General features: G+C 38.0%; 1 protein-coding gene across 1 annotated transcript; it reads left to right on the plus strand.

The window, feature by feature from the left end:
- Window positions 1–356: 356 nt before the first annotated feature.
- Window positions 357–12017, plus strand: LOC109006188 (TIMELESS-interacting protein). Its single transcript, XM_018985396.2, has 5 exons — window positions 357–722; window positions 8218–8340; window positions 9613–9712; window positions 11067–11179; window positions 11651–12017. Exons 1-5 carry the CDS (start codon window positions 417–419, stop codon window positions 11858–11860), a joined length of 852 nt encoding a protein of 283 aa, XP_018840941.1. The 5' UTR covers window positions 357–416; the 3' UTR covers window positions 11861–12017.
- The last annotated feature ends 14708 nt before the right edge of the window (window positions 12018–26725 follow it).

Here is a 26725-nt window from a genome sequence, read left to right on the forward strand (position 1 = left end):
TTAACAACTAGGGTGGACACCAAATGTGTACTCTAAATATGCACAATAGTGCAAATAATTTTCTTTTAATGATTTTTTAAACGTTCTTAACCATTAAGAAAAAAATATACAAATTCACAAATAGTCATTTTCTTAATCATTAAGGTAAAAAAAGATGAATAGGAACATTTAATTTACATAATTGATAGCCACATTAGCATTCTCCGTAATTTTAACACACAAGCCCTGACCCAATTCCGGTCCGCGTGACGTGTTCATCCTTGACCCAACGGGTCCAATTTGTTTGTGTTTCCCTCCTCTTTTTCCCGCCACGGTGATATATATATATATATATATATATATATATATATATATATTTATATATAAAAGAGCTGCAAATTAATTAGCAGGCAGGGGCGTAGGAAGAGCAAGAGGAAATGGAAAATGGAAAAGGAGCGGCACCAACAGGATGCTACAAATGCGGCCGCCCAGGCCATTGGTCACGTGACTGCCCCTCTTCTACTTCTTCCTCCGCTTTTGTCTCTGCTCCCAACCCTGACCTCGACTCCACAAGATCTTCCCCTCCAAAGTCCACAGCTGCTCTTGCCAAATCTTCCCAGAAGGCAGTGAAATCCAGATCCAGGCCAAAGCTCACTCCGGACCTCCTCCTCTCTGATGATGGTCTCGGCTACGTTCTTCGCCACTTTCCTCGCGCCTTCAAGTACCGCGGCCGTGGTCATGAGGTATTCTGCACTCCGCATGCCCTCTCTCTAATGTGATTCGATTTGAAATTCCCCGCTTCCCTATAAATATATTGTGTTTTAGTTGTTCCGGATAATAAGACTGAGTTAGGACAAAATGTTTTTAGTTAATTTATGTTTCTTTTAAATCTGGAATGATATGATAGTTCCGACAAAATCATAAGAACTTTTCTTTCCTTCTTTCATTTTGGCTCGCATTTCTTGCATTCAAACCTCCGTAACGATTGGCCATATGCCGTGTATAATTCGTTTTTGAAGCACTTATTCCTATTTTTCTACACAGTTTTGCACATCTTTAGGTAGCCACCTATATATGTAGGACTATATACAAGAGAGATCTCGAGAATTCGCCAACAAAGATGGAGTGCTAGGAAACACCTAAATCCAAAACTCCAATATAAGCGAAGTCTCACATATTCATAAAGGGAGTTTTCCTTTATACTGATTCTCTTAGTGCAGTTATCTGCCTCTCTCTATGTCTCCGAAGTTTTTTTGTCGTGCATGTATATAGCCCAGCCAAAGCTTTGCCCATGGTATTAGCTTCATCTTAAGAATGCCATCAATAAATCTCATCCTCATACGCTGCTCTAACTCCTTGTCATTCGTCCCCTTCACACGTATGACATTCATGGCGTCAACAGTCTCAGTCAACTCAACAATGGTGGTTTCTCCTGAAGAATTAAATTACTGCATGCAACAACATTAAAAAAAGAAAAAGAAAAAAAAAAGAGAGTTAAGAAACATCAGTCAAAAGTGCAAGGTTTCCATGAAACAAAAAAGTGGCCAAAGAAAATTCCTCTAATTTAGCCAGCTGGAAAATAGCTTGGAAGGGCTGCAGAATGATTGATTTTAAAGGCTTCTGAGCCTGAAGGAATGTTTGCAATGTGGCTGTGGCTTTTGTCGCATAAAATCAAGCCACATTCAACAGTTTTTCATGTTAATTCCTCTTTTTTTTTTTTTTTTATCAGTAAAAGATAAATATTATATATATGAATGAAATAGGCATATGTCTTGTACACAGGAAGTATACAAAAGTACTCCTAATTACATTCTAAGAACGATTAAATAAAGACAAGAATTCCTGGATATTATCCCCATCTAATACAATAGTAGAAAACCAACACATTAAAGTATGGAGAAAAAAATTCTTTAACTCGGTCATTGAGCGTTCTTTATCTTCAAAGCAACGTGCGTTCCTTTCCAACCAAATACACCACATAATACACAACGGAATCATCTTCCATACTGCTACCACTTGATGACTACTTTGCATATTTGGCCAACACCCCAACAAATCCACCACCCTCATAGGCATAACCCAAGCAACATCAACCCTTACAAAGATTTCATCCCACAACACCCTTGCAAACTCATAGTGTAATAATAGATGATCCACAGATTCTCCATTCTTTTTGCACATGTAACACCAATCCAACACTACACAACCTCTCTTTCTCAGATTTTCAGTGGTCAATATCTTCCCAAGAGCAGCACTCCAAACAAAAAAAGAAACTTTCGAAGGCACACGAGATCTCCAAATACTCTTCCAGGGAAACTGAATACTACCTCGTTGTGTTGTTAAGATATTGTAATACGCCTTTACTGTACATATCTTGTGGTTGTTAGTTCGCCACTTCAAACTATCTCGCTGCGCTGTAGGAATCTCCAATGAGTATAATAGGCTGAAAAATTCTAATACTATAGGTAATCCCAATCATGGAAATCCCTAATAAAAAGAACATTCCATTGCTGCACACCATGAGAGTATACACGCACATCTGCCACTGAAGCTTCCCCATTAACTGCAATACGATGTAAGGCCGGAAAAACCCTTTCCAAAGTATAATCTCCACACCACACGTCTCGCCAAAATCTAATACAAACGCTCTTACCAGCCACAAAGCGTATTTGATTTACAAACCCTGGCCATCCCTTCCTTATGTACTTTCATAAACCCACACCATACCTCCCTCCCACTTCCTTAGAGCACCAACCACCCCAATCGGCCCCATATCTAGCATCAATAGTTTCCTTCCACAATGATCCCCTCTCCATGTGATATCTCCATAACCATTTTCCCAATAATGCTTTATTAAAAATTCTCAAATTACAAACTCCCAACCCCCCATTCACAACTGAGGCACATACGGTTTTCCATTTAACAAGATGAAACTTCTTTCCTCTCCCATACCTCCCCATAAAAAAGTCCTGAAAAGTTTTTCCAATCTATTCACCACCCCTACAGGCATAGGAAACAAAGATAGAGCATATGTAGGGAGATTAGTGAGTGTACTCTTAATAAGAGTGAGACGACCCCCTTTTGATAAATACATCCGTTTCCAACCAGCAAGCTTTTTCTCTATCTTCTCCACTACTTCATCCCAAATAGTTCTATTCTTGAAAGTTGCCCCCAACGGGAGACCCAGATATTTCATAGGGAGCGAGGACACCTTACAATTCAAGAGACTTGCCAAATCTAGGATATTAGAGATCTCACCTACAGGAACCATCTCAGACTTACCCAAGTTCATTTTTAACCCTGACACTGCTTCAAAGCAAAGTAGCAAAGCTCGTAAAGTTTGGATGTGGCTACTAGTCGCTTCACAAAATACTAACGTGTCATCTGCAAATAGAAGATGTGAAATGATCATGGAACCACCAGAATCACTTCCCACTTGAAATCCTGATAAGAAACCTCCCCCAACAACAGCCTGCATCATCCTACTTAAGGCCTCCATAACCATAACAAAAAAAAGAGGAGATAGAGGATCTCCCTGTCGCAATCCCCGCGAACTGTCAAAAAAACCAGCAGGTGTGCCATTAACTAGAACCGAGAATCGAGCGGTTGAAACACAATGCCGCATCCATGCAATCCACCTATCCCCAAATCCAGTTCTCTCAAGCAAGTAAAAGAGAAATTTTCAATTCACATGATCATATGCCTTCTCCATGTCAAGCTTGCACAGAACACCTGAACCTCCCTCCCGTAATATGAAATCCAAACACTCATTTGCAATGAGTACTGAATCAAGAATTTGTCTCCCACGAATGAAGGCATTCTGGGACTTGGAGATAATATGTTCCAACACCGGACTAAGCCGATTAGCAAGCACCTTTGAAATGATCTTATACACGCTACTAACCAGACTTATAGGCCGAAAGTCTTCAATAGAATCTGCCCCATGTTTCTTGGGAATGAGAGCAATAAAGGTCGCATTCAATGATTTTTCAAACTTTTGGAAAGAATGGAATTCATTGAAAACCTGAAAAACATCACCTTTTACTATGTCCCAGCAGGTTTGAAAGAAACCCATTGTAAACCCATCCGGACCCGGCGCTTTATCCTTTGCCATACCTGAAATGACCTTATAAATCTCTTCTTTGCCAAAAGGTCTCTCCAACACATTTGCACTCTGAGGGTCAATAGCCTCAAAATGCAAAGCATCAAACTTTGGCCTCCAAAGAACCGATTCTGAAAGCAGGGTCTCATAGTACTGAACTATATGATTTTTTAGCTCGGGTGGAGAAACTAGTACCTGGGTCCCTGAATTAAGAGACTCAATAGCATTGTTACGCCTATGTGAATTAGCCACTTTGTGGAAGAACTTTGTACACCTATCACCTTCTTTCAACCAAAGAGCCCTGGATTTTTTCCGCCAAGAAGTCTCCTCTGACAACAAAACCCTCTCCAAATTTTCCATAACCATGCCCTTTCTCAATGCCACATCTTCCGAATTATCTCCCAAGAACTCTTTCTCTTCTAAGTCTTGCAGTTCCTCCATCAGTGTACCCTTCTGACTGTCGATGTGACCAAACTTCTCCAAATTCCACTTCCTCAAATCTTGTTTTAAAGCCTTCAATTTGCCAGCAAGAATGTAACTAGGGGTACCAATAAACTGATACGAAGTCCACCAAGCACGCACCATCTCTACAAACCCATCTGCTGTAAGCCACATGTTTTCAAACTTGAAATATCTGTGCTCCCTGTGTATACCCCCGCAATCCAAAAGAATAGGAAAATGATCTGAACTGACTCGAGCTAGTCTTTTCTGCCTTACTTCCGGATATTTAGCTTCCCACGAGGGAGAAACCAAAAATCTATCCAATCTCGACCAAACTTGTCCATTTGACCAAGTATACTCACCTCCTGCCAAAGGAAGATCCATGAGATCAAGATTAAAAATGAACTCATTGAATTCCTCCATAGCCATCGAATGTCTACCCTGCCCTGATCGCTCACTAGGAAAACGAATAGTGTTAAAATCCCCCCCCATGCACCAAGGCACATCCCATAAGTAATATAAACCCGCCAACTCCTCCCACATCCCTCTCCTAATCCTATCCACATTAGGACCATAAGAGCCTGCAAATGCCCATTCCCATCCATCCACCACATTTTTAAAAAGAGTCGCAACTAAAAATTCTCCAATACATTCCTCAATCATCTCAACCATTCTTTTATCCCACATTAGTAATACTCCACCTGAGGCTCCCAACGAGGCCAAATAAGTCCAACCCACATACGGGCACCCCTATAAACTTCTCACAATTTTTCTATCAATGTGTCGCAATTTTGTTTCTTGCAAACACACTACATCCCCCTTCCACAACCGCAATAACGATTTAATACTAGCTTGTTTATTACGATCATTGAGCTCCCGAGTATTCCATGATATAATCTTGGGCTTCATAATAAAACTATGTTGCCCCTCCCTCTCGATCTATCCCTTCCACCACTCCCTTCTTTCACATCATAATTAACAGAGCACGTTAACTTTTTAAGTTCCCTATCACGCCTTGAAGCTGACTTCAAATGACTATCCTCAAGAGCTACAAGGAGAGCTTTAAACTGTTCCTCATAGCCTCCAAACGAAATCCCAATGACTGCTTGAATCTCTTGTACTTTCTTGAAAACCCACTTTGACGAACCACACCCATATTTAGAACTAGGCAGGACTGTACACAAAGGAGTTAGGCTGGCCCCCTCCTCCTCTACAGGAGTAAAAACAGCCAGCTCCGAGCCACACACTAAATCTGGTTTCCCACTGGCAGGGGCAGCCAAATTTATCTGTACAGTCCCATCTCCTACCTTATTTTCTTCCACAGAAACCAACTCCAATGCTAGTGGGTCAATCGTGATAGGCAACTGCTCAGATCTCACCACGATGCCTTCCATCCCCCCACCCCTCGACTCAACGACAGTATTTCCCAGAAATACCCCACGACTCAGCGGCGGTATCTCACCCAAAAATCCATCTTCTTCCATCGAGATGGACCTTGAAGCTGCAAGTAACCCTTCGACCACCACACACGGCTGGTTCTGTGTACTCCCCGACGACAAACCCCCTTGCGACGACAGGGAATTAGCCCTCACGGTCTCCACTGAAACAACGTCTGCTGCGATCTCAGCATCTTCTGCGAACTCGCCAGCTTCTGCAATATCTCGATCTTCTACGATCACGTCAAGCTCGACCGCGACCGGGGTATCTTTCTGTGCCGGTGGGAAGGAGACCAACGCGGCGCTTATCGGCACCTGGGCTGATATCTCGTGACTCGGCAACTGCACTGATGTTTCGGTCTCCCGCTGCTTGGGCAGCCAAATTGCTTTTGGGCCTACGGTCTGGCCCAGAGCCAAACCCATATCCTTCGGGCCAGGTTTCTCCACAAACGGGCCCAACTCTACTCCCAAATCACGGCCCATTCCTATATCTTTACTAACACCCGAAACCCAGTCCTTATCCATATTCATTTCTTCCTTGCTTTTAACGCACCGTTTTAGCCAAACTATTTCCTCTAATAAATTCCCAACTTTTTTCTCCATCTCCCTCAGCACCCTTAATATAGTTTCCTGATTTGGCCCCAACAGTACACTGCCATGCACGATCTCTGCACCTCCCACGCCTGGCAACCCAGCGCCCACAGCTCTAACCTGGCCCTTTTGAAGGGCTTGACTGTACGACTGTCCCCCAACTGCTGTCCATGAAGGAGCACCACCACCACCCCTAAACCTCTCCGGGTTCCCTGCCTGAACCATACCCTCTTTGTTTCTCACACTCAAAACAGAGGAAGAAGAGCTTAGTTCCTGCAGAGAAATACCAAAGTTTCTCCACCCCTCTCCCTTCCTTCCTTCCGGCACCAATAACATACCTCTCCTCTTATCATGCCCATATTCTGAAATGCATATAAACCAGCCATTGTTGTTCCATCCCCTCCTCACCATAAAAACATTATTACCCTTTCTACGAGTTCTCAGGAACTCTACAGGGCCCAAAGAAACTGCACACTCCCTAACCATTGAACCCAACCATCCCATGGCTTCATGATCCAAAGAAATATATTTTACCCCACGACGGCTTCTCTCAGTAATTCTCCACCACTTGTCATTCTCCTTACTGAACTCAAAAATTTTCTGATCAATAACCACCTCTCTACACAATCCCATCCTATCCAACCAGCACACTATCTCAATCTGGACTAAAACCCTAATCACCACACTGCGTTATTGCCATTAACGCAACACTGTTTTAGAATGCAGATAAGCTTCTTCGAGTGAATTACATCAGTGGTGTATGAAACAAAATAGCTCTATGACCTAATCCTCTCTTTTCTGTAACTGGTGAACCATAAAAACAAAAGCTTGGTCATATCATCACAGCTAATTGAAGTATGGCGATTTGTTAAGTCAGAACAACATGAAAATTTGGTTTTGTTATTTGAGGAACGTGCCTACTTCCATGGATTTTTCCCTCACCTTGCAGTCAACTTATCTGCCTATAGATTTCAAAAGTAGTTTTTATCTGGTTGCAAAAGTCTTCTGCATAACGGATTCCTTTTGGAGGGATACAAAGAATAGTAATAATAAAATAGTTATTTTACCTGATGAGGTCAAGTCTGGAACTCTATGGAAGCTAGAGTCCTTGAAATAAGATGTTAATATATCAATATGGTCGTTTTGCTAACTTGGGCTGGAAACTGTTGACTTGAGTATCCAATCTGTCGACAAGGACTTCATGAGAAATGTCATTATCCAGCCATACTCCATTCAAATTTCTTCTTATTTGCAAAATCAGCCCTCTACTCTGGCTCTCAAGTGATTTTTCATCAATGTGACGCATCTTCTCGACAGATACTTTGTTACCTGATCATTACCTCTTTCGATGGTAGTGAACTTTCCATTCCTCTTTCAGAGATTAAAAGTCTTGCGGCTTATTTGTAGAAGTTGATGTTCTTCAGAGTACACTTTGCCCAGATAATATCCAATCGAAGTCCAGAACTCTGGCATCCTTCTACATCAAAGTAAAAGAAAATTTGCCAATAAGCATTGATCAAATAGTTCAAGGCTTCTGTACATTCTCTCTGTTGTCCTTTAAATTTTCAGCTCTTTTAATGCTTCATTGATGTTTATTGTTGCCTCATTGGTTTATTTTCTGCCTTTTAAACAATAAATTAAACTACATCTATCAATTGTACTTTGTAGGTTAGCGATCTGGGAAACCTAATTGGGTTATATAGTGAATGGCACTCCCATTTACTCCCTTATTATTCATTTGATCAGTTTATACATAAAGTGGAACAAGTTGCTGCTACAAAGCGTGTCAAGGTGAGATAATTTTATATTAACATATTTCAATCTCATAATTAGTTATATTCTTGTATTTAACTGATTCACCTCTAACCACTTTCTATATTACTTGCCTGAAACAAAATATCAAAATGATTTGGCATGTCTATAAGTGGAGATAATGCGTATTGGAAAGTTATGGAAAGTTATTGCATGTCAAAATGATTTAGCAAATGTAGAGGAAATGTTTTTATCATTCTCCTTAATGAAGCATAGAGGATTAGTTCATTTATTTCATCATAGCATTGAATGTATAGTTATGCAAGCAATGCAATTAACTGGAAATTTGTGTTGGATTATCATTGTTCCCGTCCAATATTACATCCAAATTCCTTTTTGAGTGCCCCATAATATACTAATTTCTCTATGACACCAAGGCTAGGCCCTTCGGGCCAATCCCTGGGTAGTGAACCCGAGATACACTACCCCACCTTTCAGAATTGTGTATTCAGTAATCCAAGGAAACTACTAGTATGGAATTGAACTCAAGATGTCTGAGTCTAAAGCTCTTCCCAATTATGCCTTGACAGCTAGGCTGCACCCTAACAGGTTATGCAATTGATTAGATTGGGCAAGTTCATGCTTGATGACACTATGGTTGTTCCAAATTCTGAAAGCTTTCCCTGCAAACTTCTTAATCGATACTAATAAACTCATTTTAAAAACATATAATAGGGACAATTGGCTAAGGATAGACAATAACTTATAAATAGACAAGTTCACATAGCTGTTGTTCACCCTCAAAGACCCACATTGAGGCCAAATAAACACATTAGTTGAGCTAATAAATTCTAAAAGTCTTTTCATTTTTGTTTGTGTTGTTATAGCCCAAGATATATTAATAAGACTTAAAGTTTGACTATTGATTTTTTTGATGTATCTTATGGAAAAAATGATCATTATGGTATATCTGTTCTGTAATTTTGAAGTTTAGATTGAAGCTATGGATCTCATTTAGGCAGATAGGACCAAGGGAAATTAGGGTGAATTAATAACTAATAAAGGTAATTGAAGTAGATCTGGGCATTTCACTAAATCGGCACAAAGCTAGTTCTGACACTGCATTTCTAATCTATTCTCAAATGTTCCTTCCAAATGTCCTAGTAGCATGATAGTCTCAAACCAGACTGATTAGATTGCCACTGGGATCCACATAAAACAAGTTTTAAAAGTTTTATATGTAGTGTTGTCAGTATTACTTACGGATACATCATGTAATAATTTTTCTGTCCAATGTTCTATTATGAACAGATGTGTCTCAGAGAACTACGAGAGAGGGTTGGCAAGGGAGGGGATCCGACAAAGTTGCAAGAACCACCAGTACAGTATGACAATTTAAATGTTGAACAAGGTATGCTACCTGCCAGTTATGATGTCGCAAAGGCATTTGGATGTTTTCACTTGCATTCTGAATACTGTTATGCGTAAAGCAAAATAGACCACAGTTATTTGCCATGATGATAACATATGTAAAAAAGGCAGCTAGTTATTAGATAAGCGAAGATATTGAATACCAATGATGTGGGGAAGAAGGAAAAGTGGGTCAAATTGGTGTCAAGATAGTGATTGAAGTAGTGTCATTCTAAATGATGAAAGCGAGAATTTTCAGTAGCGGAGGACATTCTAAAGATGCAGATGTGTTATTCGTGCACCGGGTCATGGGTACAGTCAAATGTTGAGAAGAGGTTGATTTTCAAAAAGTTTACAGAAAGAGTTATGTTTGTAGTGCAACAGGAAGGAAAGTTCAAAATTTTAGTTTCTGTTCCCGCTGCCCGAGATTACTGTTTTTAGTTTTTCATGTGATGTTAGGGGCTTGTTGATGTTGGTTATGGATGATTATAGTCAAGGCTTGCTCTAGTTTGGTTATGCTATAAAATTTATCTAAGATGATGGAAAAAGAAAGAGAAAATGAAGGGAAGTTGGTGATGACAAATGAGTCATCACTTCAACCCATATCTAGTAAATTTAGGTAGGGGTGTAAATCGGTCAGTCTGGTCCGGGGGTTGATGCACCGAAATGGTCCATCATTTTATCCGGACCAGACCAAACAGAATATCCATAGGGACCGGATCAGATTGGTAGTTATCTGTCCGGACTAATTATTTTTTTTCAAATAAATTAATAAAAAAAATTTATTTAAATTACTAAATTAAAATTAAGTGAATTATTAATATGGATTAGTTAATTACATTAATATTAATTTGTAATTATAATTTACATATTTAAAATTTTATATTGTAAATGGTGATAGGTTAGATGAAAATTATATAATTAATTATATAATTATTATATAAATAATATATATAAAATATATATTTTTTATTTTACTATTTGGTTGGTCCGGGGTGGAAAAATCCCATCCCAAGACCGGACCGAAAACTTTCGGTCTTCTATTTCATGGACCAAGACCGACCAATCTAGGATCTATAAGAGTACTTTGAATAGAAACTGAAAACGGTGGGGAAAGATGTAGAATGAGAACTTCGGTTATGGATGAGTTGGAATAGATATGTAACTCATCCATAACCTGAAGTTCTGGCTGTTTTTGAAGACATGAATAGTTATCTAATAATAGATGTTTGCAGTACAATTAGGCACAATTGTCCTGTCTCTTTCTTGGCTGGCTCACATGGTAGAATTTAGGGTTTTTTTTTTTTTTTATAATTTTTTTAATTAATTTTTTTAATGTTTTTCAACGCCTGAAGAAGCCATGGACAATGAGGCATTAAGTCATCAGCAGGCCGACCCATCTTCGAGGAACAATGATGCTGATGATATGCAAGCCATGCTTCACGACAGTTATCAGAACGATACTGAAGTAAGTTCTTGCGTTTCGTTTTATTTAAGCTATCGTGCAGTTCAGAGCTACTCTGTAAATAAAAGTCGGTGGAACTGTTCTGTTTTGATTATATTGAAATCCAACGACTAATCTAATTGCTGCCAAATCATGTAATTATAGTCTGGGTAAAACTAGTTGCACGTATAAATTATTATTTGAAATTTCAGCAAATGCCTGCGATATTGTATGGAATTAGTTTTCTGATTGTCCAAGTAGATGCTAGACAAATAAATATAGTTAATATTCAAACTGAATATGGTTTCCTCATGAATATAATATTAATTTTAACTAATTAAGGTCAGCCTTCGTTGAAATAATATATATATATATATATATATTCCTTTAATTCTTATCTGTACCTTTGAAATTCAATTCCTAGTTAATCTTATGAGAAAAGTACATGAATTGGCAACATGGAACTTGTTGCCCTTTTATTGGACATAAATGCAGAACTTGCATGCTGAGGAGATGGTGGCTGCTGACAAACTTGGTGCCAGTGGGTGTGTGGAAGAATTTCCAGATCAGGTTCCTAACAATGGAGCTGCCAACTTTAGGGAAATTCAGGTCACGGAAGAACAGAGAGAGCGTATGGAAGCAAACAGATTGAAGGCATTAGAGAGAGCCGCCGCCGCAAGGTTCCGCTCATCCCAGGCTACTTGACTCCCTCATTTCCTTTTAATTTTTTGTGAATGATGCTTTACTTACTAATTAGATCGCTGTACGTAAAGTGGCACCTTCAAACTATCCAGAATTCATTTCATTCGCGAATCAAACTGTTTTTTACTGCCAACATCCCAAAAATACAAAAAAGAAAATAAAGAAAGGCAACGACAAACACGCGGTTGGCTTAATTTTATTAATGATAGAAAATATTAACCAGATTATTTCTTAATTCGTAGTTAGTGATAAAATATCTAAACTTATCACAAGAAGAAATCGCACATTTGATGGAAAGTAACATATTAGATTTGTAATGCATTGAACTTCACCGGAATGCGTCATAAATTGTTAAATATCAATTGAATAATTGTCACCGTTGCCTTTTTTTTTTTTTTTTCTCTCTAATGTACGATTCATATATATATATATATATATATATATATATAAATTGTAAATTAAAATTTCTAAATACAAACAAAATTTAAAACTAATTTAAATTTATTAGATGTATTCACTTTATTGCATTACCTTGATCTTCTAGTCTATCTTTATATAGAAGACTAACGCACTACAATAGTCATATTTAAGCAATACATGTGTTACATTGTTTAAGTATGACTATTATATTACCTTGACGGCTAAGACAATGAAATGAAATAAATACAACTCTAACGAATTTAATTAATTTTTCAATTTTATCAACAAATTGTATATATTTATTTATATCAATATTTATAAATATATATATATATATATATATGTATACACTTCCCAACAGTAGGGCGGGACCCTATTGTGGTCAGCTTGCCTCCTGCCCCCATTAGGATTATTCATCCGGGTTTCAGATCGGGTATCCGGGTATACCAGGTCCGGAACCTAGATTTCAAATCCGAGCTGGGTTCTAGATTGGATATACTCGGGTTATGACCCTGGCTGGAACCCGGATACATTCGGGTTCCGGGTTGTACTCGAGTACTTTTTTTTTTTTTTAATCTAGAAGCCTATATTCTATTACAATTTTTTCTTGAAAAAATTGTAAAAAACATATTTTTTACATGTAAAACTAATTATCTTTTTAACTAAATGCATCCAAAAAAAAGAAATTCAATATTTATCATATAAAATGCATGCAACATATAATGCAACTCACTACTACATATTACATTATTTGATATTTTATACATTATATTACAAAACGTAAAATTACAAGCTATTATTGATCATCATCAGTTAAGAGCTTCTGGAATACTTGGTACCAGATCTCCTTCACTGCTCCCCTTGGCTAGTAGAGCTTCTATTACAATTTCATAACATGTCGAGCTTCTAGAAACCAGAGGCATGCCACGGCATTCCCTTGCACATAAATATATATATATATATATATATATATATATATATATATAAAGCAAAAGACATGGAAATCAGTTAGATAAATAGCTTGTAACCCCACAACATCCCAGAGAGAAAAACTCCCAGAGAGAAAAACAAAGCAAAAGGCTTAAACATCTCAATCCACCCTGAAAAGACTCCCAGAGAGAAAAACAAAGCAAAAGGCTTAAACATAGCAATATGAAATCTTCTGCCTTCATGTGTTTACCTTTGAGAAAAAAAAAGAACAAACAAAAATATGCTATCTCATAGTCGGCTTTGTTGTTGACTTGTTCATAACTTTATGTTAGAGAAAAAATATATAGTCCAAAATTACTCATAATATTCCACAATATTACTGTGTATGCGAGAAATTAGGGATGATGTATAATTAATCCTTCTAGAATGCAGCTAGCAATCAAATAATTAATGACTCAGGGATAGAACCAAACAGACCCCTGTTTGTAGCAAATCAATCGGCCTAGACATAGACATGCATGCATACCTCAAAAATCACCTGCTCAATGCATTTTATGAGAAGCCCCAACCATTTTATCAAACATATGATGTGCAATCCACAACCAGAAGTGTGGCAAACCCAGCATAAGATCTAAATGTCTATCCAACACTTGTAAATTCAAAAAACAGAACAAGCACCCATGTGAAAGATATACTTTATTCAACCAGAAAAATGCTAGCACTGAAAACCCTAAAAAAAACCCATATTATTATGTTCTTAAACTATGTTTTTTTGTTTGAAAAGCAGATCTCCACAAAATAATGCAAGAAACTGATTTTCTAAGAACATCAAAGTTATATAACAGATCTCCACAAGTAAAAAAACAACCAAAAATAAAAAAAAACCCAGATATCAGAGCACATCAAGGATCCTAAGATCTACAAATAAATAGAAAATATAATGCAAATTATGGGATCAGATCTAAGAGTAGATCTAGAAAAAAAAAGCAAAAACAACTCAAAGCCACGTCTTAGATATAAGAGTATTAGGGTTTCGGCACTCGGTAGAGAAAGGCTAGGGTTTCGGCACTTAACAGTCCAAAACTCAAACCCATTATAGAAAATACCGAAATTTCCCTCACCTGGTCGCGGAATGGGACCCTGATGACGACGAGAGAGAGAGAGAGAGAGAGAGAGAGAGAGAGAGAGAGAGAGAGAGAGAGAGAGAGAGAGAGAGAGAGAGAGAGAGAGAGAGAGAGCCACGGAGGTGATGAAGACAATGACACGAGAGAGAGCGAGAGATGGAGACGACGGAGCGACGGAGGTGATGAAGACAACGACGCGGATGAAGGTAAAGGAGGTTAGGGTTTCGGCGTGAGAGTGAGAGAGGACATCGGAGCAAGTTGCAGAGAGAGAGAGAGATCGATCTGAAGAAGTCATATTTGTTTCGATACGTTGGTTTAAAAACAAAACTTGGGCACCGGGTTTAGATCTGGGTTCCAGATTTAAAATCCGGTACCTGGGCTGGATTAAATCGGTTTTAATCATGCGGGTATCGGCCCGGGTATGTCCTGGGCTGGAACCCTTACCCGTTATCCGGGTTTCGGACCGGTCCGATAAAAAAAATCAGCTTGGATGAACAGCCTTAGCCCCCATATGGGTGGGTGGGGTTGCCTGTCCATCACTAAAACATGAGCAGCGGAGAATGTCGCATAATAATTAAGAAGAAACTCCTAAATCGTCTTCTCAAGGAAAGTTGTTTAAAATCAAACTTGTTTAAAATTGTGAAAATATTCACAAAGAAAAAATAAAAGTGGTGGTATGTGCAATGAATGGAACAGTGTGACGGAAATGAAAAAAGGCACTAGTCACGAAAATGAAAAGGGCACTAATTGTGGACTAGTCATATTTTTAGATTTTTTGGTGTTGAAATGAAATGTAACTAACAAATCAACTAAGCTAAACAAATTAATCAGAAAATTAATTAATAAAACCAAAATTAATTAGCTCAATGAGCCTTTTTTGTGAGGTTGCTGATGCTTTTTTGGAAGATATGAATACAAAGTTTAAAGTATTTTAGAATGATGGCTACAATGGTAGGAGTATAAGTATAAGCTTTCTCGAGCTAGACTGTCTAGCACTACCCGTATTTCATGCTAGCTACTATAAGATAAACCTCATAAATTTTGGAAAACTTCTCCAAACAAACAAATGTTTTATACTTTTAGGTTCAGACATTGGTTCAGACATTTGTTGGTTTGTCGTTCTTTGTCGTTCGGCCTTGTTCCCATTTTTGAAGGATAAAAATTTTCAATTGCTTTTTTTGGCTTTTCTTGATATAAGACGATCGTTAAATATTGGTAGCTCCATTGTCAAGACGATCTCTCAGAGCCCCCAGATGAGGAACACAATCAATCAAGTTGTTCAATAGGTTGATAACCAAACAGGCCAAGGTGGTGGCTTTGATTTGCCTAGGATGTTTCAATAAATGATACTCGTTGTTTCCCAAATCCTCAGAGGTGGATCATCTAAGCTTTTTCCTGCCATGGAGTTGAAGCTCAATCGCACTATAATGAGCCAAGGTTGTGTAGGGATGACAAACAAAATGAACAAAACTTCCAGATCAAGCTCCAACAAATGGCTCAGAGGATTGAGCAACTAAATCCATCCGAAAATGTTTTCTATTATGTAGTCGAAAATGCAGTTCAATTATATGGTAGAAGTGGTTCCGAAAATCTTATTAATGAATTGTGCAGCGGTAAAGATCTTGCTGATGAATATATGGAGATGTTGCACAGTGATGTTCATCAACGACTTCAACAACACACCATAGATTGTCTGTTTAAACAACCTAGAATCTAAAATCTCTAGCAAGAAGAGTCCTTGAGAAAAATTACAAATAAAGGAATAAACCCACATTTGTATACCTCTGAATTGTCCAAATGAAGCAATAAGCATTTCCTGCTCTGTTTGGCTGCTAATAAACCAAGAGAAGAACAACAAAATGGTGATACTTACAAAGAAGAGAGGAATCGGTTGACCCAAGAATACCCACAATTTGTGAGAGAGAGAGAGAGAGAGAGAGAGAGAGAGAGAGATGTATGTGCTGGCGAAGGTGAAAAACCCAAGATCTGACCTGAGTGGCAATGGCGAGTGCATATGCAGAAACAATGGGGAGTGAATGCGGGGGGAAAATGGAGTTGAGCTTCTCAAGGGTTTGCATTAGTCAGTCGTCTTCTTCTCAATGTGTTTTTCAATTTGTATTTATTTAAAAAAAAACAAGTTCCGACATGTCAGTCGGGGTGCGCGAAACCGACTGAACGTAGTGGAACTGAAAATAAATATGCTGGGTTCCTTGACTTGTTTTCATTTCTTCCCGCATTCTTCACTTTTCGTGTGCGTGAGTTCGATTTTTCCTTCCATTTGAATTCTTTTGGTTCTTTTTCTCCCCTCTTGTATCAATGCATGTCTCTTGGCCTATATGAAAAAATAGAAACCATAAAAATAAAAAAAGAAGAATAAAATATTAAAGATGTGTTGTGCATGTGAATAAATATTGCTCAATTAAATCACAAGTTATAAAATTAAGTATAAACCATGCTATCAACCAATTTAAATCACAACTTGGATTTATACCTCTTAACTATTTTTTCATCTAAAACCAATAATAATGTCATGAAATAATTGAAATATATTGGTTCTAAATGTATGAAATATGCAATAATTCAGCTCAATCACACTCCCAATTAGTATTTTGCTAGTCTCTTAGCAAAACAATGAAAAAGAATTGAACAGAATATTGCAATCAAACAATATTTCACACATAAGCACACCAACCAGCCAACTTGAATTCTCAATCACAATGATGTTACTTCTAAAAAATTTAAGTCAATGTAACCAACATCAAGGGACTACTGAGTATCTTTTCCACATTGGATTTAGGCAAAACTCTAGGAAGTTTACAATCTTATACCTTAAGCATCACTGAGCATCCTAAAGATCTTCCACTTGAAGATTGATCATTACTGATCCTCACTACCTCAAAACTGAAGGGTCTAGCAATTTTCACACCAACTCTGTTTAAAAGCCATTCAATCATTTATTTATTGACTTCCCGACTCCCAAAGTTTGGGCAACTGTTTCTAGCCCCTTTACTCAGGAAATTTCACTGAGTTGCCCTTACTTGCCTCTTACTGTTGCCCTTTTTTTTTTTTTTTTTAAAATTATTTTCATGATATGGATTCGCACAGTGGGGATCGAACCTAGGATCGTGCACCTAACCCACACATTCCCAAGTTTGCCCTAACCACTGAGGCAAATCCAAGATGGGCTTCATTCTTCAAATGTTTTTTTTTAGGGCACAACTCAGTAGTCCTGCAGTGTACTTCTCTCTATTCTGATCAGATGATAAGTAAACGAAAATAACTATGAGATGTACGGTAAAAGAATAGCTATCTCCTATAATGTTTTGCCCTTCATCCCAAGAGAATTAATTTTGGAGTCATTCTCAGCATACTTCCAAAACTAGAAATCAGAGAAGTTCTATCACCATCCATGATTCTTCAGTGTCAAAACTGAATGCTTATGAAGGAAAGGTTGTCTATCATGCATTGATAAATTTCAATAATAATCAATATCGAACTATGAATCAACAATTTATTTAGTCAGCCTAATCACATTAAGGCTCTAAGCATTACATCACATGGTTTGCATTCCTCCCCAAAACTGAACAATGTAATGTCCCCAATGCTAAAAAAAAGGAAAGCAATGTAAAGAGAAACAACAACACAAGGAATTAAACAAAGAGTAAAAAAAACAAGCAAAGAAAATCAATAAAAGAAACAGCACTCAAAAGTCACAAGGTGTCTGGACAAAAAGAGTTTCGCCACTTGGATCATACATGGAAATAAAAGGTTTAAGGCGCTGACCATTAATAGTGAAAGAGACCACTTTTTTGAATTTCCAGCTCCTGCTGAGGACCAGCCTGATGAAATGGCTGCTGAGAAGGTGGCGGAGACTGGACAGACTGATCATTCCTCCATGAGAAATTTGAATGATTCCTCCACCCCGTATTTTATGTGTTGGAGAAAGGCTGATTTTGTGCTCTATTAACCCAGTTAGTTGATTGCATCTGCTTAGACCCATTCTCCTAAAATATTGGCATATTTGGCTGTGATACCGCATATGATATGAATAAGGGTAGGTGGTGTATGAGATCCCACATTGCTTGGAAAGGAGAAGTTCTTGCTCTTTATAAGGTTTCAATGGGACTCCAATTGTATCATTGACTAGTCCTTTTGGAGTATAGGCCATGTTGTTTGGGCCTTCCATTGGGGCGTTACAAATGGTATCAGAGCCTATTCCAACCAGAAATATGGGACTTGAGCCATGTCACCTACAATGGACAGGCCTGACGAGGACGTCGGGAATTTAAGGGGGGTAGATTGTGATACCCCATATGATATGAATAAGGGTACGTGGTGTATGGGATCTCACATTACTTGGAAAGGAGAAGTTCTTGCTATTTATAAGGTTCCAACACAACTAAAATAAAACTCAAATCTTTAATAGCAAAACTCAATATCAAGAGTTCTAAATAACTACATTGAAAACTCCACAAAGTCATTACTGCAGGTAAAATAAACTAAGGAGTCCGAAATCTCCCGGTAGTCATAATAACCCAACCAATAATTTCATAAATCTTACTGAAACCCAAGATATAAATAAAACTCAAAGACATTATAACTAAGAACATCAGAATCAGAAGTCCTTCTTCTAACAACATCTCCTCAGCTTAAACACGTTCACCAATCTAATCCAGGTTCTCATTTGGACTCTCCACATCATCTGAAAAATATTATAATGATAGGGAGTGAGTTATCAACAACTCAGTAAGCAGAAGTCATATGCTAGAGTGCAAACATGAGCATTTACAAAGAATAGCATGCAGAACAAAATATTTTTCAAAGTTATCATGCAGAATAGAACATACTTTCAAAAGTAACAGAGCGATGGTTTTAAGACAAGTAAAACCCATAATACTTTGGCATAACATAAACTGAGTATCATCATCAGATCCAAACAGAGCATCAAACAGAGCATAGACCATGTTTCACCCCCGTGGTAGGCTTGTGCTAACCTCGGTGGCCAAACCAGGCAGAGACAGAGGTGAAATCTTTCATTTATTCCTCTCGGAGTCCCGAGTGTGCACACAGGAAAGACCACAATAAAACCACTTTGTTTCCAAAGTGGGTGCACTCAGAGACAGAGAAGTTGGTACCAACCCAAACAGAGCAGAGCATAATAGAGCAGAGCAGAGCAAAGCAGAGACAGAGTCAGATACGAAAACCAGTACACCATGCCAAAGGTTTTCAGATGTTATATCAAAATAATACAGAGTATCAAAACAGAATCAGACAGTTTACACACACTGAACACAAAAGCCAGAACATCTTTTCAAATAAATGCACAACTTTTCATATTCTCAATATCGCTCATTTTTCAGATTTCAGAAACCACACGACAGAATTTAGCTCATGTCTACACAATGCATGTCAGAACATATTTTTCTCTTTTTCGTACAGATTTCATGAGTATGCAAATAAACGACCGAGGTTGGTTTTGTTTTTCCCAAGTTCTCATTTCACCACAAAAATATGCAAAGTTTTCAGAAAATCAACCTCAGTCTCAAATAATTCGTGTAAGGCCTAGCATAGGAACCCCGCTTACCTGACTCCTGCAGCGCATTATCTATGACTTGAATACGGTCTCTATCCGTCTCGTCACCTATTCATAAAAATAATATAAACTAAATATTAAAGTCCAACAACACAAAATTGGTCTTAGACAACTTAAGACCCAATTTCTAGACCATAATTCAGCAAGTTTAATCCAACTCAAACAACCAAATAACAATCTGGACAGCCCACACTTCGACCCAAAAATATTCTATACCAATCTCAGTATTGTCCAATACAAGCATCAAAACCAATGTCAACTCCGATTATCACTAACTCACACTTATTTCAGCAGCTCATACTCCCAAGCAATCGTCAACAATTTAACCAGGATGACACTACACACTACTCTCTCTCCGTTCACAACTCCACAACAGGAAAAAAATATCTCAACACTTCTAGATGTTAAAAGGCCCCAACAAACCCTTCTAAACATTTCTAAAACACCAAACCAATAATCCAAAAATATATCATCACCTCTTAAAAATCATCAATATTCATCATGACCAACGTCAAACTCAAAACACCAATATTTAAACTCGAATCAGCCAACAAATTTCATAGCATAAACCAATCTCACACAAACAACTCCATCATCCAATCCAACCGATCTTCTTACTCCTCGGACTCAGTCTGGCACAACTAATAAATTCATAGTAAATATGAATTAGCGCAGAAATACATTTAAATCTTAAAAGTTCTTTGGGAAAAATACTTACAATGCTATAATATAATTTTTGAAAGATCACGGAGGTGCTAGAAGCGGCAACGCAGCAACAAAACAGTGCCAAATGCACTGTGGCTGTGGGTCTCAAAAACCCACTTTTGAACGGGTGTAAACGAAGACCTGAGATTGATAGGGTAGGGTTTAGGGATGTCGGTGAAACTAGTGGTGGTGGTGGTTGGCCGTGGGTGGCGGCGCAATAGGCGATTGAAGTGCAAAAACACCCAAAATGGAAATATTGATGGTGGGGCTTCACCGGTGACAAATCGGAGGTGGGGTTGGGTCCATTGGGTTGTTAGGAGGTTGATGATGATGTGGTGAGAAGATGGTGGCCGGAGGTGGCGCGACGGCGGCGTAGCGGCGCAAGGAGTGGAAGCTAACGACGATGCGGTTGGGGCTAAGATTTCAGGGGGGTGGTCGCTGGTGGCTGGGGAGGACGGTGGGTCGGGCGGTGTTGCGTACGGCGGCGCGAGGCGGCAGGGCTGGGTGGACGAAGGAACGGACGGAGAGAGAGAGGGGGGTTGCGACGCGCGGGAGAGCCAGGGGAAGAAAGAAGAAAGAAAAAAAAGAAAAGAAAAGAAAAGAAGAAAAAGAAAAAGGAAGAAAAGAAAAGAGGAAAGAGAAAATGTAGGGAAAGAAATGAGATCCAATCCTCACATCTTGGGTCACAAAAATGATCCAACGGAAACGATTTTAAAACAGCAGGTGAAATAAAATAATTCAAACGCAGTGATTAAAATGAAAATAAATAATTAAACCCAATAATAAGCTAATTTAATATGAAAAATAATTTAAATGTATTACAATAATCAATTATAAGAAAGCACTTCAGAATAATTTTCACAAAAATTAAAAACATAAAAATAACCCACTAAAAATCCAATCAATTTTAAAATAAGAGAATAACTTTTTAAATTAATAACAAAAAATCTTTCAATTAAAAAAATACACTAAAATACGGGGTGTTACATTGGCAGTCTTGAGTCTTGTGGTTCGAATCAGTGCGTAGAGAACATGTCTCTACTGCTTTTACGGCCTTCACTTTTTTCATCTCCATGACCTCCATTCTTCTAGTTAATGCAGTTACTCGGGCTTGAACATCAGTGTCCTCCTTAAGCTCATATTTGCCCCCACTAATAATAGCCCTCAGTGGTTGTGCTGTCGACGAAACTCGATCAGTCTGAGTGTTCCATTATTGTGTGCTCTCGGCAAGGTAGTAAAACAATGCTTCATTAGGTTCCTTGCTAAAGAATTCTTCATTGCAGATAGTTTTAACAAACTGCTTGCATTATGAAGTGAGACTAGTGTAAAAATAATTCACCAGGCTCCAGGATTCAAAACCGTGATATGGACAGATGTTTACCAAATCTTTAAACCTTTCTCAACTAACCTGGAAAGTCTCGTCAGGTCTCTGATTGAACTAGCTGATTTGCTCTTATATCAACTGAGTTCTTTGAAAAGGAAAAAATTTCTGTAAGAATTTATGTTGCATATTAGACCAACTAGAAATGAAATTAGGCCTCAAAGAATAAAACCAAAATTTTGCTTTATCTTTTAGAGAGAAACAAAACAAATGAAGTCTAATAAATTCATCCGTAATGGGTCTATTGTTAAAAGTAGTGCAGGTCAACTCAAAGTCTGTCAGATGTTGGTAAGGACTTTCAAAATCCATCTCGTGGAATTGAGGTAACACTAACATCATGCCATGCTTAATAGAAAAATTAGGTGCATTTTCAGGTAAAACAATGCATGAATGTGTAATGGGCCATAAATAATCCCTAAGAGTGCGTGGTGCAGGTGTAGCCATGGTTTGTTTAGTTTCAGTGTTCTCGCTTGTAGAAGCGACATAATAAGTATCTATCTCTGAGCTGTGTATACTCATCTCAATGCTTGATGTAACTTTAAGCAACCTATGTGAATTGTCTCTCATCCAAGACATGAAACATCAGTCCAAATAACAAAAATAAGGTTCAAGCAACTAAGTAGTAGGTGACAAATAAAATGTGTGATCAGAGATAAAGATAGTGAGAGAAACAATTGAGATAAAAAAATGAAAATAAAGATAAAAATAAAAATAACGAGTTTAAAAATAACGTCAAACAACTATTTCTCGACAACGGCGCTAAAAACTTGACTCACTAAAAAATGAGCAGCATAAAGGCTGTTCCAAGTGCGTGAGGATGTCGTGTAATAATTAGGAATAAATTCCTAAATCGTTTCCTTAAGAAAAATTGCTTAAAATCAAACTTGTTTAAAATGGTGAAAATATTCACAAAGAGAAAATAAAAGTGGTGGTATGTGTAATGAATGGAAGAGTCCAACGGAAATGAAAGGACACTAGTCGCAAACTAGATTAATATTTTTATATTTTTTTAGCATCAAAATGAAATGTAAGAGACTAACAAATTGAAATTAACAATCAAGGAACCAACTAAGCTAAACAATCTTAATTAATCAGAAAATTAATTAATAAATTGAAATGAATTAAGTCCTAATTAACATTTAATCAATCTAATATGCAACAAAACTAAAATATTAATAAAACTAAGCCATGAACTAAGCTAAATTAGAAAATAATTTATGCAATAATAGCTGAAAATTGAAAAGTCTCAAAATAAAACTCTAAGGTTTGTATTCAAATTATAAAATTCTTAAAATCAATCCATAACCATTGTAATACGTATCTAATGGAAGCTTAAAAGAGCAAGAAACCAACTAGCATCAAGTTAAACAAGCAGGAAAAAAAATGCCCAAATTGAATAGTTTTAAGTCAAAGATCTAAAAAATACACCATAAATTTCAAATTAAAATTAAATAAAAAATAAAAAGAGCAAGCCAATGGAGATGACAGGCACTAGAGAAAGGCTGGGCAGCGGCTTCGTCCCGAGAAAAAAACCCAGCGCGTCTTTCGTAAAAACCCAAAAAAGACCTTTGCTTTTGGCCTTTTGCGTCCCAGGCCAAAAAAACGAAAAAGAAAAAAAATCTCTCCAAAAACCAAAAGCAAGCTCCCCCGGTCGGTCCTGCGTGCCTTTTCTTTTCTTTTCAGCGCATCCTGCGTCCATCCAAAAATGAAAAGCTGCTTCTTTGTTTTTTTTTTCAAAAACGCTACTTACAGTCGCGTATGTAAACAGCTTGCAATCGGCGGCTGACGTGGAAAAATAAAATGACGCCGTTCTAATTTGATTGTATTTGACCCATTTGCCCCTAGCCCTCCCTCCTTCTCTCCTTTTTGTTTTCTCGAACATTCTGTGTTTCTCCTTCCCCCGAAGACCCCTCTCCCCCTTTCTCCTTTCTCGCGAACCCCTTCCTTCCTCTCGAATGTTCTATGTTTCTCCTTCCTCGAAGACACCTCTCCCCCTTTCTCGCGAACCCCTTCCTTCCTCTCTGTGTTTATGCAAAGCCCCTGAAGCGATTTACGCTCTCTTGGCGAAGACCTTGAAGCCGTTTACGTTCTCTCTAGCGAAGCCTGAAGCCCCTTCCTCTCTGTGTTTCGAAATGCAAAGGTCTTCCATTTCCCTTCATCCCGACTTCTCACCTCCCTCGTAGATGACCCAATAGACCTAACCCGAAACCGTAACCATAACCCTAACCCTAACCCAGCCCATTTCCCTTAATCCCGAAACCCTAACCCTAAATCTAAGCCGAACCCTAACCATCCCCTTTCCCTCATCCCGAAACCCTAACCATCCCCTTTCCCTCATCTCGAAACCCTAACCCTAAATCTAGGCCGAACCCTAACCATCCCCTTTCCCTCATCCCTAACCCTAGCCCCTATCCTTCATCAAGGCACAAGGAAGACAGTCGCCCATGTCCAGTCCAAGTGGAAGGCAAGTACATTTCTTTTTGTATTATGCATTTTTTTTCCTTATTTTGTTGGTTGCTTTTGTTTAACTTTTCAACTATTTTGGTTTGGAGTTTTTTATGTTGATCATGCTTGGACTAGTGAATGGGTTGTGCCATCCGATATACATGCATTGTATTCCTTTTGAATGCTTGGATCATGATTGGACTAGTGAATGTGTCGGATTTGACAGTAAAAGAAATTTGGGTTTATGATTCTTATTTAATCTGCTGTAATGAAGGATTAGTATGATTAATTTAAAGAAAGAGGAATTACTAGGCTGAGGCATAATCTGTATGACCAAATAAATCACAACAGAGATGACCCATCACTATTATAAATCAACTGCCTATGCCCCAAAAAACAATAAAAATTAAATAATTTCTAAATGGCAACTTTGCAATTGTATGAATTCATTAACCCACCGCCATTTCCTCCCACTTAAATCGCAGTTTGATCCCAGGGGGAATCAAACCTGTGACATGGGGCTCATGCACACAAGTTCGTCCTTATCACTTGGGTTCATGCAGTTTGATCCCAAGGGAAGTCGAACCTGTGACATCTCATGATCTTATTTTGTGAATGCTGAAAGCTAAATGAACACTTAAAAACTACAAAAATGGTGAGAGTTACATTTGAAAATTCACATTGAGTGAGGATTATGAGTGCCAAATTCAGTGTAATTGGTAACAAAGTGTTTGCATTTGATTACCTTTCTGCAACTACATGTTTGCTTTCAGCGCATGGGTTAATTGAAACAAATCTCTAGGGGTTGTTTGGGTGTACTTGTGTAATTTACTCTGTACCTTTGTTGTGCATTATATCCTTGGATTCATGGTGTGAGTTGAACATCAATCAAATGATTCCTTTGGCCCATTAAGTGGTTTGGAATGGGCTTGCCCTTGTTCGTACTAAAAATAGTAAAATGACTTTGCAAATATCGTGATTGAGTACTTATCCAAAAGAACATCCTTCTTGAGTGTGCATCTAATTGAAATGTGGCTATCTGGGGAGAGGTAGATGCCTCGACCTTCCCATCACAAATTGACCTGTCCATGTTAATCATTTTAGGAAAGTTATCAGCTTAACTTGGAAAAAAGGATTTTTCATTTTGATAAGTCTTTTTGCATCCCATGGTCAATAAATATTGCAAATGAGAGGGAGATGAGGCGCCTTCCCTTTGCACATCAGCCTGTTCTTGGTAGTCTTTCTCAAAAAATTTCATGTGTTAGGACCTGTCAGTTTAACTTGGAAAAGAGTATTCATTTTAATGTGTTTTTGAATCTCTTGTTCAATAAAGATGGTAAAAGTTTTTTTGTTTTTCATAAGTAAGAATGAAATAGAATGAAGCAAAACCAGGCAATTCTTTTTTGAAGCAGTTGTTTGTTCAAGGTGGGGAATGCAATCAGCTCCAATTAGCCAGCTCTCGTGTATCTGTATAATGGTGTTTTCAATGTGTTGTACAATTTTTTAAGGGGCATGAAAATTGTTTTAGCATCCTGATTTGAATCTGTACGTGGTGTTTCTTTTAAATTGTATCAGTAACTTATGAGTGATTATGGATATTATGGTCCTGGTAGACAAGAATGCCTATGGTTCAATCAATTGTTACTGTATGCTTGCAATGATGCTGTGGTAGTTTTTCTGGTGTATATCTAGTAGATTGTGCTTGGATTATTTTCAAGGGCAAGGAGATCTCAGTCTAGATTTTAAAGCTCGCCTTTAGAATGGAGATATGATTACATGTTCAATTGCTTATTTGTTTCCCTCATATTTGTAATCTCGTTAAGAAAATGAGATCTTTTTATTGCCCTCTGTTGACTACCAAGGATGTTTATTTCTGGCCTAGAAAGGGCTTTCTTAATCTTTGCAAGTTATTATTATTATTCTGAAAAAATTAATTGTAATTCTGTTGATATGTGTGCCTTTCCATTGTGATTATGGTTGAGGTTAGAATGCTGTCGTCATCACTGTCTTCTTCATCTGTTGGCAAACGTACTTTCGCTCCTCCATTGTGCTTCTGTGAGGTTCAAGCTGTAGTGAGATACTCAAATACTAAGGCAAATCCAGGACGACTCTTCTTAGGATGTCCAAAGTACAATACAAAGGTAACTACAACCCAAATAAATGTCTCCGTGTTTAATAGATTCATACACTGTTACGTACATCTAACAATTTTTAAATTTTTATTGTCACTTGTTAGGGATTACCATACTGTAAATATTTTAAGTGGGCTG

Source organism: Juglans regia, chromosome 13 (assembly GCF_001411555.2).
Source record: "Juglans regia cultivar Chandler chromosome 13, Walnut 2.0, whole genome shotgun sequence".
Taxonomy (NCBI): Eukaryota; Viridiplantae; Streptophyta; class Magnoliopsida; order Fagales; family Juglandaceae; genus Juglans; species Juglans regia.

Coding starts and splice junctions, on each gene's coding strand:
- LOC109006188 (XM_018985396.2), top strand. CDS start 417: ATGGAAAATGGAAAAGGAGCGGCACCAACAGGATGCTACAAATGCGGC. Junction 8,341..9,612: donor CTGCTACAAAGCGTGTCAAG/GTGAGATAATTT, acceptor TATTATGAACAG/ATGTGTCTCAGAGAACTACG. Junction 11,180..11,650: donor GTTATCAGAACGATACTGAA/GTAAGTTCTTGC, acceptor ACATAAATGCAG/AACTTGCATGCTGAGGAGAT.